Genomic DNA, 17,287 nt, shown 5'->3' with positions numbered 1-17,287 from the left:
TCCAGACATTACACCTTCATGCCTGGAGATTGAACGGGGCAACCTGATTTCCTTTTCTCTCCCTCACGATTTGGTGGATGTCATTCTTTCGGCCAGGCATGACTCCACCAAGTCAATCTATTCGTATAGGTGGTCTAAATTTGTTGTTTGGTGTAGGGAGAAGGCTATTGACCCTTTGAGAACTCATTTGTCCGATATTTTGCAGATTGCTCTTTCTATGGCGCAGCAAGGATTTGCTGTTGCCACAGTCAAAGGTTACCTTTCGGCGTTGTCGGCATCTCTCTGTTTGTCGGATCAGCCGTCTCTTTTTAAATCTCCAGTGGTTTTGAGGTTTCCTAAGGGCCTCACTAATAAGTTCCCTCCTTCTCCATTTATCGTGCCTCAATGGGACTTAAATCTTGTCTTAACATTCTTGATGGGTTCTCCCTTCGAACCCTTACACAAGTGTCCCGTGAGGCTTTTGCCTTTTAAGACGGTCTTCCTAGTTGCGATCACCTCTGCATGGAGGGTGAGTGAGCTTCAAGCTCTTAGTTCTAAGCCCCCATTCCTGACCATTCATGCTGATCGAATGGTTCTTAGGACCAGGGCTGCTTTTCTGCCTAAGGTGGACAGTCCATTACCCTTCCTACCTTCTATCCTCCCCCTCACCCTTCCAAGGAGGAAGAGAGACTGCATCGTCTGGACCCTAAGAGGGTGGTGTCCTTTTACCTTGATAGAACAAGAGACTTTCGAGTGGATGACCAGCTGTTTGTTGGTTTTGCTGGCGCCGGAAGGGTAGAGCGGTGCACAAGCGCACACTTTCCAGGTGGATAATTCTGTGCATCAAGATATGCTACTCTCTGGCGGGTAAGGATCCTCCTGAAGGTATAAGAGCTCAATCTACCAGGGCAAGGTCTGCTACTACTGCATTGTCTAGAGGTGTACCTGTTGAGGACATTTGCAGAGCCGCAACTTGGGCCTCCCTCCACACTTTTGCAAAGCATTACTGCTTGAATACCGAAGTGAGGAGGGACGGCCACTTTGCGTGCTCTGTCCTCCAAGATTTCTTGGTATAGCAGGGTGGACACCCTCCTCCGGGAGTGGGGACTGCTGTGGGACTCTATTCACAAGGTGAGGAATCCACTGGCAGATGTATCTATCAGAAGAACAAGTTACTTACCTTCGGTAACGCTTTTTCTGGTAGATACAGTATCTGCCTGTGGATTCCTCACTGACCCACCCGCCTCCCCGTTGTCCACTCTGCTTTACCTATGTTTATGTAAATTTTTGTATATTTATGTTTGAAATGGGTTTTCTTACCTCTGCTACACACTATGTGTGTATAATTTTGAAAAGTATGTACTGTTTACAATGTATTTGTATATATCTACTGTCATTGGTCCGTCCGGGTGCCTCAAAGGCACGAAAAAAGGGCGGTACTGATGTTATCACGCCGACGTAGGCCTATTATGGGGTCGGTGACGTCAGACGGAGTTGCGCGCAATGCCGTGCTCCTATGACGTCGTCCATGCCGGCGTGCTACAAAGAATTTTCCGAACGTTGCTGACGCAAGGGGGATATTCACAAGGTGAGGAATCCACAGGCAGATACTGTATCTACCGGAAAAAGCGTTACCGAAGGGAAGTAACTTGTTCATTTGGACTCCCCCTTGGTTGGTCCCTCCTATGTCTTGGTATTTTGTGGCTGATGCATCCATGCTGTCCGCAATACAGAGTGCAGACGACTTCTTGGCTGTTTTGAGCATGAAGATGAACCTTAGGGAAACCACCTGTATCTCCCTAAACAACCACAAGTCCTGCTTTAGCTCCCACCAACTCCAGTGCACCTCTGAAGATCAAAGATTATTCCAATGCACCAGCTACCTAGTCCAAAATGACAGTATAGTCTTGGCCTATCTGTTGGTCTCTGCATTTTCCCTGATTGCTCGGGTTCGGCTCTCAATGGTGGATGCAGATTTTTTAAAGTTTGCAAATGATGTTACCGGCAAGGCCGCTGCAAACAGAAAAATAAACAATTGACCTCCTTCCGCCCAGCCCAGAAAGAAACCTTTGATTTTCGAGGCGCTTTTTCAACTGAAGCACTTCTTCCAAAAATGTATTCAGATGCTGAACTTTAATCCCTCTACAGCCCCATTGGCTTGGAGGGATGTTCACCAAACTCTAAATGAGCTATAAGGTTTTGTCGATTCATTGTTACAAAAAACTCAGTGAGATCTGAATTCTAAATCATCAAAAATATTAGTGAAATGCCTTAGTGGCTTCAATAATTGTTGTAACACATGCAATGTATTCTAATGCACATCATGCCTACATGGCTCCCCTTGAGGATGTGGTAACACCATACGGTATAAAAATTGTGAGCTACGCCGATGATACACAATTGGTCGTCTCCCTATCACAACTTGACGACCACCCAGACAACCTGGCTAACTGCCTCACAGAGATCCATGGTTGGATGTGTGAGTCATCACTAAAGCTTAACGGGTCAAAGACCGAGGTGATGCTCATGGGGAAACAGTGGGCGACTATTCCCTCAACAGTCTGGCCAGAAGTGTTCGGAGAAACTCCCATCCCGAAACGCGAAATTAAGACCTTGGGGGTATGGATCGAACCCGAGCTATCTATGAAAACACAAGCGGCCAAAACCGCAGGGACTTGCTTTGGGCTCATGCGTACCACACGCAAGATCCTCCCCCTACTCCCCCTTACATCCAGGAAACTATTAGTCCAAGGGCTTATACTATCACGCCTGGACTATAGCAACACGGTCTACCTGGGGGCCCCCGAGTACACCCTGGCGAAACTGCAGCGTACTCAGAACGCAGCAGCCCGTCTAATCATGAATCTCCCCGCCAGAGCATCAGCGAAACCTGCCATTAAGGCCCTGCACTGGCTCCCTGTCCGCCAAAGGGTGGAATTCAAAGCCATGTGTACGGCGTACAAATTGATTAACGGAAGCGGCCCCTCCATCCTCAGCGACCTAGTTACGCCCTACAAAGCTCCCAGATCCCTGCGGTCCGAGAACGAACATCTAGCTAACATCCCCAAATTCAAAAAGGCTCGCACGGGAGGTCGACGATTCTCTGTTAAAGCCTCCACGGGTTGGAACTCTCTCCCGCGTGCCCTCAGACTGGAACCCAACTACTTAGGGTTCAGAAAAAAACTGAAAACTCTCCTATTCCCCAAGTAATGCCTTCCCCCTCTTCCGTCCCTGCTGGATATACAAACCCTCAGAGCGCGGGGATGCCTCCGGGTCACCAGGCGCTTTATAAATCACCAAATAAATAAATAAATAATTGATATTATCTAGGCTCCTTTGGGTAAATAAACAAAGGCAACATCTGACTTCCTGAAAATATTGAGTTGTCTGAAATACATCAAAATACTGTTAGATTTTTAACCTCACATATTGGTTGAACAGGAGTACTGGTTACAAAAAGGTGGTAAGCTCTTTTCCTAACTTTCTGGCATGTCTATTTCAGAATTGTGTTCCCACACCGTCGGAAGGAGGTGAAACCTGATGAGATAATCCACAAAAAGTTCCTGCTGAATAGCGAGACGTTTGACTTTGGCCCGTTGCTGTGTGGAAAAACGAGAGAGAAGTAATGTCTTAACTACTGATTGTAATTTTCTATACAGCCTTTAATTGTTAGTGAGCACACAAGAGCTAGAATCAGTTAGGCTATTATGATATATTTAATGTGTATAAAATACCTTGACCTTTATTCCTTAGTGGCTGTAAGAATATGGAGGATCAGAAGTGCAAGTCACTAAAAAACTCTCACATTTGCAATCCCAATTTGTAAGGAAAAATGTGGCATGTTGAGTACCCCAAAAATAAATCTACATCCTCACATTTAAATGTATTTATTGATGACACTATGTGGTGACTAAAAGGCATCAATGATGGATGCACTGGTAACACAGCATAGTTTTTTCTTTTAGTTAGCTCTTCCTCAAGCACTGAACATTCACCTGCTTCTTCCATTTACTTTGCCACACAGTTTAAGGACATTAGATGTCTAAATGTAAAACCCTGTTCCTGCTTGGTGGGCCTCACATTCTCATTTCCTATCCCGTGCTGCTTCTCTGGAATTTGCTTTTTTTCTGTAGGGTGTATCAAGAAGATTCAAAATTGTTGTATTTGCTACTGGACCTATCTTATATGGTGTGATATGTACAGTTTTCAAAGCTCTCTAGTATAAATGGTTAAGGTGCATGAGTGTTAAGGTGGGCTACAAGCAGAGGCAGCATTTCACCAAAATCAAAGGGGAAGCTGTAGTATCATTTGATGCCCTTGACCTTAAAGACTACACAAGTGTACCACATACTCATTGGCTCCATAAACTGCCAATTCTAGGTAATTTTTTATACAATTATTTTTTGGAAATAAAACCATTGAATGATAGCAGGTTAAAATACTGGACTCCTAAAACAGGTCAACTTTAAAGAGATTGCTCATTTTTTTAAAAAGATCAGTGGTTTGATTAGTTGAATCATAAAAGTTACAGTGCTGCCAAGAGGAGCTTCAATCAGAAAGATGTAAATAGCAATTCCCATCCAAGCTACTCCTAAACGACTACATTGCTGCAATAAAGTTGAATGGTATATGGACAGCAAGCCTCATGGCAGATGCTTTAGAAACTATATATGCAAAAAATGGAGACAAAATGATTAGGAATACAAACAGCACACATTTTATTTCTGAAAGTAACTAATGCACACGAAAAACCGTGGGAGGTGGAGAGTGAAACTCAATATGAAAGTATTCTTTGTGCAGAAAGAGTGGTGATGGAGCAGAAAAGCCTCCTGGTAGATGCATTGGATGAAGATACTGTACATAAAGTAAATAAGCATATAGGACAGCCAAAAAGAGGAAAAGTACTGGAAAGACGAGGAAAAATCAGATGCCTATCTTGTGTGGCAGGGGTAGGCAACACAATGCATACCTGGGTTGAAACTGGTGGTACCTAAAAGTCATGTAATTATTTGCTCCTTGGTCTCTTTAAATTTCCTGTTTTTACCTAGAAAATGTAATGAGAAAGGTGATACATCCAAACATCACCAAAACATGCCAGGGTTTCCATGATGTATGTATGCATCCATCACATTTTACTACACATATTGAACATACGTTGTTTATATGTCTAAATGTGCCTCTCAACTCAAACCACTTATAGTTCCTGCCACCCATATTTAGTTTGAAGTGGGCCATCTATATATCTTTAGCAGATAATTTGAAAACTTATTTTAAGTGCTTTGGCCTGCATATCCAGATTGTGCATTCAGATGTCAAAGAAGATGGTGTATCAAATTCAGTCAGCATTGCTATTCTTCAAGACATGTTGTTCTATCGAGAATTTAAATAAACTGTGCCGGTCCTTTTATTTGCAAAAGAGGTTTACCGTATTTTTGTTTAGAAAATTAAAACCTCCAATTAAGCCAAGTGTTCCCAAAAACTCAACTGCTGCTGTTATGGATGGTGATCAGTATTAACACATGAAACCAATATTAAAAAATTTCATAACCACTAGACTTGCTATATATCCATAATTCAATATCTGAAGGACAAATTGCACTAATGCATATTACCAAGGTTTCTGAGAACATTGAAGCAATCTACCCACAGTTACCAGCTACAAGTATAAGGCATTGAGACAGATGCTTTGAATTCCTGGACTACCTACTCTCTGGCCTTTAGAAAGAAAGACAACCCTTGTCCTCTAGAAACAATAGCACCAACTTAATCAGTGTTCCAACTGATTTGATGATGTTTGGTGGCTGCAGTGAGTTGGCAGGATGGTAATATTCTAAATAAATCAATAAAGCTACTTCAAACTTTTTTCTTCTGAGAGCTGTAATCTCCATGAAATCCATAAATAATGGTACTCTCTGTATTACTGCTGCATGAGTTTGTATTAAAATGGACACAGCTACATATAATCTGCATGTAGAGTGTGACAATTATGACACCGAGTGATTGTCTCTACCTGCAAACAACCCAACAAGTGATTTGATGTAGTAGTCTCCTATACTTAGTTTATTTGCCTTGTTCGTTAACTCTTAAGTCCAAGGAGGTATCTATATGTCAGGGACCCAGTAATCAATAATCATTTCTGACTGAGTTCTAAAAAATCAGCTGACCTGCCAAATATCTAATTATTCTGTTTTCCTCAATATACAGTTTTTGCATTTATTTCCCTTACCCTAACAGTTTTAATGCTGTACTTATGGTCCTGTCCCCTTACTTGTGTTGTCCATATTAATTGATTAGTATTTCCTATGAACCTTTTGGAGGCTTATCCTACTTAAAATAAAGACGGAACACCTTTAATCTATCTGTTTTGTAACATTGTTTCTCTTCTTTCTTTGTTGGGACAAACACATACAAAACAGTACTAACATAACCATTTAAAGACATCCTGTGTGGTTAACAGTGGCATACTCAGTCAATATTAATTTGATGCACTTTTATAGTTTGCTTATCTCATTTTAAGAGGTAGTTTGAACTATTTGGGATATGATAAGGAAGATCAGGTTCATAGTTTCACTGCCCTTTCTCCTATTTTATCTTTCTTCCTTAGGTACAAGACAGGTCGCTTTCCTGAAAACATGGAAAAGATCACCATCATGAATGTGTCCCCCATGAATGCTGAGATCTTCTTCTGCTTTCAGCATGACACCAAAGCAACAACCTTTATCATGGACCCACCTTCTATGACCCTCAAACCTGAGGAAAAACAGGTAATTAATGGGTTACATTATTCCAGTAGATGACTTATGTTTGCAGAGGCTACTAGCGAAAAGTGACCACCAAATGTAAGCAATTAATTTTGTGTTGAAAGAAAACAACCTTTGTGGGTAACTTAACATACTTCTGTATTGTATGATTCCCGTCTGCATTCAGGGATCCAAGAACTCTTTACAAAACAAAATACATCCACGTCTTGAATTGAAGGTGAGCTGTGGTTTTGCAAAATGCAGATCCAACCTCTATAGGTTAACTAGACCCTTTTCTTTCCAAATAGTTCTCTCTTAATCATATTTAGAGATTACCTAAGGAAACATTGCAGTTCAAGATTAACCTGTGCTTTAAGCATTAAAACGGACTCAGAATTCCCTTATGTCAGTGCTAAAGCGAGAAAAAATGAAGACAAAATGGGGCCTGTTGGGTAACAAGTGCACAAGACAGAAAAACGGGCACTGCTCCATTAACAACTCAACAGGTTTCCTTCTCCCCACATGCACTGTACTGGCAGTTCCCTCACAGGCTCAGTTCGTTTTTACTGGCTTGTGCTTAGAGGATCTAAGAACATGGAAGGGGTTCTTCACCCTTTCATTTAAGTTTTTCTGGTTAGAATTGCATTTTGTCACACTGTATTCAACATCTTACATGCTTTCAAGCCTTTTCCTTCTTATTTCTCCCATCTCTGATAGGATTTTCCAGATTATGCCTTTAGTTTTTGTAAGTATGCCTCCTGTGGGAGGAAAGATTCTACGTCTTGCCAACTACTATGTGTGTGGTTTGCTTACCATCCTTAAATTTGGTCAATGAGTGCATGTTTTAGCAGAAAATGGCAAACAAAATCCCTAAAGAATCAAGAAGGGGTTGGTCTGAAAAGGAAATTGGAGGATCTCATGATGAGGATAGAGAGAATTAAATATCACAGAGCCTGCTAGAGAAGTTGCCTCTTCTACAGCTTCCAAGCAAGGACTCATTAAGAGGGTTATGAAGAAGCGCTGGTAACGCCACCACTGAGGACGTTTCAGAGGTCACTGTTCTACGCCATATATATTTACATGTCAGAACATGGTTCAGCACTGTCATGATCACCGTCAGAGGCCTGCTCTGCATTGCCTATACCGAAGAAAATACTTCATCACCAGCAAGTTCTCCATCTTGACTCCAAGTCAACCAATTGTGAAGTACTCGCCATCTGGATACTAAGTTTTAAAGCATTCAACTTTGAAATATTTGGTTTCAAGACTCCCATCTTGGCCCTCAAGGTCAACTTCAACGGTGACAGATTTTTCCCACTCCCATTCAAGGTGTTACTGAGCTTCACCACAGCTCTCTATTTTGTTAACAAGAACCACCTAAGATGAAAATTCCTGGAACGGATAAGCTTCAGGTTCCACTTTTGCTCTTTAGGAGAATTGTTGAAATCTATGGGCCAGGGAGATCTTTTTACTGGACAGTCAACTGTCACCATGGCTGATGGGGACAAGAAACCTCTTTTAAAGGTTATTTCAGCTCCTGAGGTCTTAAAAAGACTTAAACTGAAAACCCATATTTAAATTATAATTATCCCTTTTATCCTAAACATTTGACATCTAAATGTTACATTTGTAGGAATGTTTAATCTAAAACTCTGAAGGACAGAGAAAGAAGGTTGATCTGATGGCACAGGAGAATATTCTTTGGAAAGATTCAGTGAACAGTGCTCCTTCAAGCAACTCCACAAAGGTAGCACAATAATGGAGACTTCTTATGTTTACTCATTTGGATCTGTTTGGAACAGCTCTTGCAGCCACCCATCCTGTCTCTAAATATGGAATACGTTCATCTAAGGGATCATCCGATGCCATTGAGGATCAACCTCTAAAAAAGAAGAACCAATCTACAAAATCTCAGTCAACGTCATTGAGACTGTAGACCACAAGACCTTCAGCATTGAAGGCGACAATACTGTTGACGATCCTGTCAGAGGCAATCCCTTCTACGCCAATTCTGTCGATCCTAGACCCATCAGAGAAAGACTCAGCCACGTCAAAAGCGGCTCGGTCATCATCATCGTCGACGAACATGCGATCAACGGTAGAGGCTATGCTGTCGCCTACCATTCCATTGATGCCATCAGATGCAATTTTCACGCCTCTGCTTTCACTATTAAAGGTATCAGCATTACCACCAATGCAAATTTTGTTTGCAATCTGCTCAGGAAAATGAGATAAGTGAATGTGGTTCACAGACTGTGTGTAGTCACAAACAATTGAATGTGAAATATGTCCTAGGTTTTGGAGAAGACATGGAGGAAAATCCCTTTTATTCAGACTTTGATTACCATCAGGATAGTTTTCATCAAGCTTCAAGGTCTTGTATATCTCCTAAACACTGATGTTGTGAAGTTGTTCCAGTGCCTATGGCTTTTTTACTACATTACAACAAGTGAGGGAAACTTCTCAGAAGTTTTTACCAAAACATCCACCACAACAGCCAACTCCTCTATCAGCTAATCCTCTTTTACAGCAGTTGTCACTACTCCTCGTCCACCTGCTAAAGCATCGCCCAGAGTGGTTCAAAGATCAAAGGTTCCACCAACGCCTGAAGATATGGGTACGATGACTCCAATCATTCTATCTATATCGATTTCGAAGAGGAAGAATGTGAACTTTCAAAGATGATGGAGGTCAAGTTGATAATACAGATGATCTGAAACACCTAGAGAAGGGTGTGACACGCCTATCCCTCAAGATCAGATGGATATTTCCACATTTCATTCTCTTCTGGAAAGAGCTGCAAAGAAGATGTGATAGAGATTTCTAGCCTCAGATTCCTTACCGTAGAATAATATGCAGGTGTCAGAACAGTACCCCTGCGCGCGGGTAACTGGCTTTATTCGACTCTGCGTATGTATGTATGTATGTATAGGCATTTATATAGCGCACTACTTACCCGGAGGGTCCCAAGGCGCTTCGACCGCTGTGAAACCCTTCCTGGCTTCCCTGAGAGATGGTCCCTTAATGGGTATCTCCAGGGTGAGACCAGGCATCCCCGGCGGTCTGGTGGGGCCGTTAGTGAAGATGAGGCAAGCTAATGCCCAGAGTTGCCGAGTGTGATCGCAGATCAGAGTGGGCACCGAGGCGAGAGAATTATCGAGTCCGCTGACCCTGGTCCAGAAACCTGCCGCGCCGGGAATCGAACCCTGGTCCCGGGCCGTCCTCTGCTCTCGGGTCTGCCGCCTCTAACCAGTGAGCCACACTACTTCACTTGGTCATCCGTGCCGGAAGTGACGTGTGCGGTGCCAATATAGGTGCCACCCCAACACACTGACGTCAATAATATCTTTATTTTTTCATCGTTGAACCATAAAAGTGCACAGAACAAGTGTTAAACTACATAATCAAATGCACAGCAAACCATAAACCTTTTGTAAACATTAAAAAAACCATCACTGGGCACTAAGGCATATTCCTGCTAGGACACACAAAACCTTAAAACAGCAGAAACTTCAAAAAAGTCCTAGGAAATTGGGCAAAAATTGAGCTTTTATGCCATCTAAGTGATCTAAGCTTGCAGGAACTTTATAAGGCCCAGGGGCAGAATAAAGTATCCTTAAAATGCAGGGTACAGATGTCAGTTCTTTGCATGCCAAGTCGTCTTTGGGTAAGCCCCACACGAAAAAGAAAAGTAAGAAGTCGAACAGACCTTCGACTTCGCCCTGTCTGTGAAAGTCATCTGACGAGACAAGGGTGTGTCGTCATTCAAGGACTGGCTTCTGCAGTTGAGCTTGCCCCTCCCCAAGATTCTGGGAGCCACAGCGACCCCCTTACAACTTCATGAGTTCTATGAGGCCATGCACCTCAAATGTGGGTGGCCTGTTCCTGCTGGCGTGCCTTAGGGCCTACGGGTTCTGGTGGGGACCCACTGGTTCTCTATCAGTGGTTCCATCCCCTCTCCAGTCGAGCTCCTTGGATCCTCAAATGGATCCAGACCAGTGCTGGTCATGATACCTCGACCTTCCCCAGTGCTAGGTCCAGATGCTGATGCTCCTGGCGCCAGCTGTGCCATCCCCATTCTCATCTCCAACTCTGACAGAGCCAGAGGAGTGTCGTAGAATGCCGGCTCTGGCACCCACTGAAGCCATGCCTTCCAGGTCGGAACCCAAGCCCTTCCTATGAAGAATACCAGCCCTTGGGGCCTAAAATGGACTGGATTGCGGAATTGGCAGACGCCTGAGGAATGGACACTTCACCAGATACTGGCATGGTCTCTACTCCTACCATGGCTACTGTGGAGGGTGCCTCTTTTACTCTAAAGGAAAATAGGGGACCCCCTCTGAAGCAATTGATTTCTGGGTCAGGGAGAAGAGGGGACAACAACAATCAATACTATAAGAACTCTCCCTCACGACCCATTTATTTTTGAGGATCCATATTACAGATTCCACCAAGGGCCCTAACAAATACCAAAGACCATTTGTTTCATTTACTTTCTTATTTCACTTTATTTAGTCATCTTTATATGATCATTTCTTTTTCTTACTTTTTCTTTTTTTCGTTCACTTTTTTTTTGTAATTAAAGATTCTAAAACAAACAAAATTCTATCACAAAATTACAATATTACAAAAAATATTTATACAATTAACCTCTACTGAGTTTCATACACGCCTGGGTAGAGGTGCCTCTTTTACTACAGTGGTGAGAGGGCATTTGAGTTCCTGGACCTCGGCCTATCCTCTGTGGCAGTCAAGACTGATGTCATGATAGAGGTGCTTCAGCCGAGAGCGACATAACTCTCCCCCACCCCCTCGAACCTCTTCTCCCATTTAGGCCGTTACTCCCCTGCACTGTGGGATTCGGTTGCTCAGGTGCTGCCCATGGTTCCGGAGCAGGCCTAAGCCCTACTTTCCTAAACTATTACAGCCAGGAGAGATGCAGCCAAGTTGATCTGTTGCGTCTGGACATGACTGACTCCCTGAGCAGTTTCTTCATCAGTGGCCTTACTGCACTATGCCTGGCTGAGAACAACAGTTTTTTGGGGGGATTTCCAAGCGTCAGTTATGGACATGCCCTTTGATGGCTCCTGTCTCTACGGAGACCCGATGGACTAAGCACTGGAGCGCTTCAAGGATAGTAGGGCTACAGCCAGGTCCTTGGGCCTTTCCATAACCCCTTGCCAACTGTCTTGCTTTGCTCTAGCAAAATACAACTCCCACACGATGGCCCAAACACGGCGAAGCAGGAGACATATAACACAACAACACCTAGAAAGGGGTTTCAGTTTACAAAATGAAATACATCAAATACTCTCTTTTTAGAATAAGGCTTGAGGTTTTATTTATACAATGCTCTCTAACAGAAAGGCTTTCCCAGATGCAATATTCAAATGTAAATAGAGATATACATCAATATACAAGCAATAATAACACACTTGGTAAATGCAACAGTTAAATGCATGAATATGAATAAAATACACAAGCCTATAATAATGGACGTCCTGAAAGAAATCAGAAAGCTATATACACTAATTACATCAAATGATTAATTTGGATGTGCACTCCGAATCACTCACACATCACAAAGACAACACCTCAATTGATCATAGCCAATGGCCACACATCACAATGGCACTAGTCAGAAACAAATCACCTAATTGGTCGTTCACTAGACATCCTTGCCAACTCAAGCTGAAGGAGCCCGTTGACAGCCAGGCATGGACTCACGACCTGGACTCAAGTTCCGCTCTTTTGTGACGACACGTCTGCCCCACAAATGAGCTCCTAAGCTACCTGTCAACATTCTCTGGCTTTAATACCTTTTACTCAATGTAAGGCGACAGTTCTAGAAACCTTGCCGCCTTTCTTCTGTTACGAAAAACTGAGCTGACCGTACTGGTCTGTGTTAAGGTCAAGACAGAAGCTGGCCAGCCCCCTGTATTTTGACTCCGAGACAGAGCTGTACATTCCACATATTTCGCTGGCAACAACAATCTCTGCTTTGAAAGGCACCAAGCACACTTCCCACACATTATCCAGGTGAAGCTTACGAAAGCTTCCATCCAGCAGAAAACAAAACAACCTTGACCGTGGATAAACAACTTGAGCAATCTGGGGGCCTGCCTGTGCACCGAGTCAGAATTCAGGATGACATGAGGCCATGTCAAAGCCAATAGTAAGTACTTCATAATATTTCCCAATGTACAACACAATGCACATTTGTGCACCACTGCCTATAGCATCATATACTTCATCTCTCAATGTACAACACAATGCACATTTGAGCCCCACTGCTCATAACGCTGCACTTTGAGACACAAAAGTACGTTTCACACCTCTCTCTCGCTCTCTCTCTCTCTCTCCCATGCTTTCAAATGCACATCCCACACGTTCTGTTCTTGGCAAGCTGTTCTACTCTGTGACCGCTCCCACTTTAAAACTGCAAGATTAAATCTTCAAGGAAAAAAGGCATATATGCAGGACATACATTTATGCTAGGGTAAAATGAAACCCCAAAGTCAATTAAAACGTTGGTAGTCAGACGTCATCACTTGGTGTCAAACCATAAGAGTGCCTCTCGAACTACACCAACCCCAGTCCGCCTTTCGCTCCTTTCACGCCATGGAAGGGTCTTCCAACCGCGTCTTTACTAACCCAGCCACCATGGTGCTCAAGCTTCCCAGCCTCTCTGTATCCAAGGATGGGAGACCCACAGACCCCATTTGTGGGGCAGCAAGAGATCAACCCAGTCCACCACCATTTTCTGGCAGCTGCAGCCTCCAACCCCTTTAGTTTGCCCTCTTACCATCATGGGCACCCAGTGGGAGGCAGGGTATGCCAACACTTGCCCCACTGGAGGTCAATAACATCAGATTGCTGGGTTCTTCAGATTATCCAAAGGGTCTGATCCCTCCAATTAGTAACCTAACCCTCCAACTGTGCCACCCACTTACAACAGACTGACAGAGTACCATCTCTCCTTGCTCTGCAAGGAAGTGGTGGCTCTCGTAGCCAAGGGAGCCATAGTGAGGGTGCTGACGCCAGAAATAGGTCTTGCTTGTTATTCTGGCTACTTTCGGGTGCCCAAGAAGGGCAAAGTCCTTTGTCCTATCCTAGACCTGTGCCCTCTCAATGTCTTTCTGAAAAAGGAGAAGTCAAGAATGCTCATGCTCGCTCAAGTCCTGTCTGCCTGGGATCCGGGAGACTTGATGCTAGTGTTGGACCTACAGGAGACGTACTTCCACATTCTCATCCTGCCTGCCCACAGGCATTACCTATAGTACACGGTAGGCCACAAGCACTTTCAGTTCGATGTGCTCCCTTTTGGCATTACCAGCTCCCCTTGTGTGTTCACCAAGGTGATGACAGTGTTGCAGCTCATCTGTGGAGATCAGGGGTTTCAGTCTTCCCCTATCTCAACGACTAGCTGTTGAAGGTGGGCTCGCCCCAGGCTGTCGTCTCCCAACTCCAGACTATGGCATACCCCCTGCCGTCACTAGGGTTCACTATGAACATGCCAAAGTCACACCTGACTCCCTCTCAGATGCTTCCTTTCATCAGAGCTGTTCTAGACACAATGCAGTTCCTGCATTTCAGTGAGACTGACACTGAGGCTTCTGGGCCTCATGGCCTCCTGCATCCTGCATGTGACACATGCCCGCAGGCATATGTGGGCTCTGCAGTGGGACCTGAAGTGCCAGTGGGCGCAGCATCAGGGGAATCTCCAACATTATGCTGATCTGAGAGGAAACTGCAAAAGATCTACAATGGTAGTTAATGAACCATGGTTGGGTCAGTAGCAGACCCATCGCCCTTTCCCAACCAGATCTGACAGTGGTGACATATGCTTCCCTCCTGGGCTCTGACAGACTTCTGGGAGATGTGGAGATCAGAGGCCTCTGGTCTCTGGCGGAATCCTGACTCCACATCAACCTTGTGGAGCTCCAGGTGATATGGCTGGCAATAAAAGCCTTTCTACCTTCCGTCTAGGGAAGGTTAGTGCAGGTGTTCATGGGCAACGCCATTGCCATATGGTATTGCAACTGATAGGGCGGAGTGGGGTCGTGGACCATTTGTTAAGAGGCCCTGCATCTAAGGACATGGCTAGAACATCAGGGTGTATCCCAGGTGGTTCAACACCTGTTGGGCTCTCTCAACGCCATGGCCGAGAAACTCAGCTGAAGATGGCTAGCGGGTCATGAATGTGGTCTCAGTCCCGAGGTGGTGGAAGGTCTGTTTCAGATCGGTTCGCCACTGCGGAGAACGCGCAATGTCAGAAGTTCTGCGTGCTGGATTTTCTAAGGCGGCTTTCGCTCAGACGCTTTTCGTCTCAAGTGGATCTCAGGCCTCCTTTATGCCTTGCTGCCCATACCACTCCTGCCAAAAGTTCTCAAGAACGACCGGGCCCAAGTGTAGTAGAGTGCTCCTTTTGGCATGGTTACCCCTCACTTTTTGCCTGACTACAATGCATCTTTGACTGAATGTGCACTGTGTTCCTGCTAACCAGGTTCTCAGTGCCTGTATTCTTTCTCATAAAATAAAAAATAAAAATGGAGAATCGACTGATATTGGATATAGGAATTCTTTTTCATCTCAAGATCTTTGTTGAGATATTCATATACTGAATTCTTTGATTTGAAATTCAGTTTTTATTTGAAACATGTCTTTTGGTTTAAGCACACTGTTCAATAGGCATTTTCAGTTTGTGGCTCCGCGTTTCGAGTGCAGAAAATAGTCAGAGAAGAAACTGATGTTGCATTCGTGAGGGAGTCATTTGGACTTCTTTTATGTTACATCCTGTGGATGATGTCGATACGGAGTCTCACAACACAATCTGCCGGCACACGGACGTACCAATAGAAAACAATTCTCGATCCAGTCTTGCACCTAGGAAGGATTCTAAATTAAAGAATCTGCTGCTAGATCCTGTCTCTACTAGATAATGCGTTACCGTAGGTAAGCTACTTGTTCTTCAGTTCTCTTATATATGTTCACATGCGACCTGCCCTCATCCCAAGTCAGAGGTTTATCATATTTTACTCTCACACTTCTGCTTTGAAGTCTGAGCTATGGTGGCCTCTACGGCAAGTAGGAGAGCTTACGGTTCATCCTCATTGGCTGAAGTTTGGGTTCTTTCAAATGAGGTGGATGTGCTACTAAAGATACTATGTAGTTTCGGGCCTATAGCCCTTTTTACACTGTATATGCTGTATATTTTTTACTGTACACTGCTGTTAATGTACCGGGGATTCAAAGCCTGACTGCTGGGAATGATTCAAGCATGCATATATATAAAATATACCATTGTTGGAGAACTGGAGTTACAGGTAAGTATCTAATTTCTTCCTTAGGTTCACAGCAGGCAAGTCCCATTACCAGTTCACAGTTCTACCCTTCAGCCTACCATTTGTACCTCTGACCTTTTCAAAGTGCATGTCCGTAGTCGCAGCTCATCTCTGCAAAAATAAAGATTTACATCTATCGCTATATCAACATTTGGTTGATACTCATGTACAGCAGGCTAAACAACAAGATATTTGGACCTTCACATCGATTTACAAAATTCAATGTGCACTCATCTTCAAGGACTCAATTATCTAGGAATGATGTTGAACACAGAAGAAGAAAAGTCTAACCTTTGAAGGTGAGAGTGCTTGTACAAGCAATGTCTTTATCATATCAGTGTGTCATTTCCTTCTTAACTCTATTAACAACTAATGTATCTTAATCAATACAGACAACGCAGCCACATCTCACTACCTCAACCTAAAGGGCAGACACAGATCCAGAATTTTATCACTGAAAATCCAAGCAATTTGCAATTGGCTCTTGACAATGAAACATCCATCCAGGCGGTGCATACCCCAGGTATTCATAACTCTCAGGCAGACCTACTGAACAGATATTTAGCAGAAACCCCAAATGGGTTGCCAGCGACAACATATTATAAGACATTTTCCAAGACTGGCGGTTTTGTCTCGTAGATCTGTTCGCTACATCCCAAAAGGCAATGTTCTTTTGATAGATTGAAGAGATTTCTTTAAGCCTTTCCACCCAATAGAAGCTAATTTTATCATGCTTAATTAACGAAGATGAGGCATTCCAATACCAAGATGATTATCATTGCTTCCGAGTGCCCAGGACAATGGTCATTTTTCAGGGCCCCTTCACCTTACCGTTAGACCTCACAGAAAGCTGTTGTGCAAACTAAATCTGTTGTTCAGCATACAAGGACAGTTACATCACCACAATGTGACATCCTTTAATTTGGCAGCATGGCTCCTGAAATTGTTCAATATGGCCATTTGAACTTATCTCAGCATTGTATGAACATTCTAAAGAAAGGTAAAAGGCATATCTACCAGGAATTCTTACACTTTCAAGAGGAAGCGATTCATAATTTGGTGTCTTCTAACGTATGATCCAATATCCTGTCAAGAGGATGTAATCATCCCTTGCCACCTTCTTCCAGCACAGTCATACCTACAATTTGCCTATACATGTGAACATTTGGCTTCCAATACAGCATACAGGAAAGCACAAAGATCAGTCTTTAAAATTCCTGTAAT

The 17,287-nt window shown here is 43.6% G+C and overlaps 1 protein-coding gene across 1 annotated transcript in view; it reads left to right on the top strand.

The window, feature by feature from the left end:
- Nucleotides 1-17,287, top strand: part of HYDIN (HYDIN axonemal central pair apparatus protein) — a 2,950,008-nt gene that overhangs the window by 1,764,200 nt on the left and 1,168,521 nt on the right. The window contains exons 50-51 of the mRNA XM_086945295.1: nt 3,482-3,601; nt 6,584-6,743. Of these exons, the coding sequence (XP_086801421.1) occupies nt 3,482-3,601; nt 6,584-6,743 (280 nt within the window). The remainder of the gene's footprint in view (nt 1-3,481; nt 3,602-6,583; nt 6,744-17,287) is intronic.

The sequence above is a fragment of the Lissotriton vulgaris genome, chromosome 12 (assembly GCF_964263255.1).
Source record: "Lissotriton vulgaris chromosome 12, aLisVul1.2, whole genome shotgun sequence".
Lineage (NCBI taxonomy): Eukaryota > Metazoa > Chordata > Amphibia > Caudata > Salamandridae > Lissotriton > Lissotriton vulgaris.
This window is presented reverse-complemented; position numbering and strand designations above follow the sequence as displayed.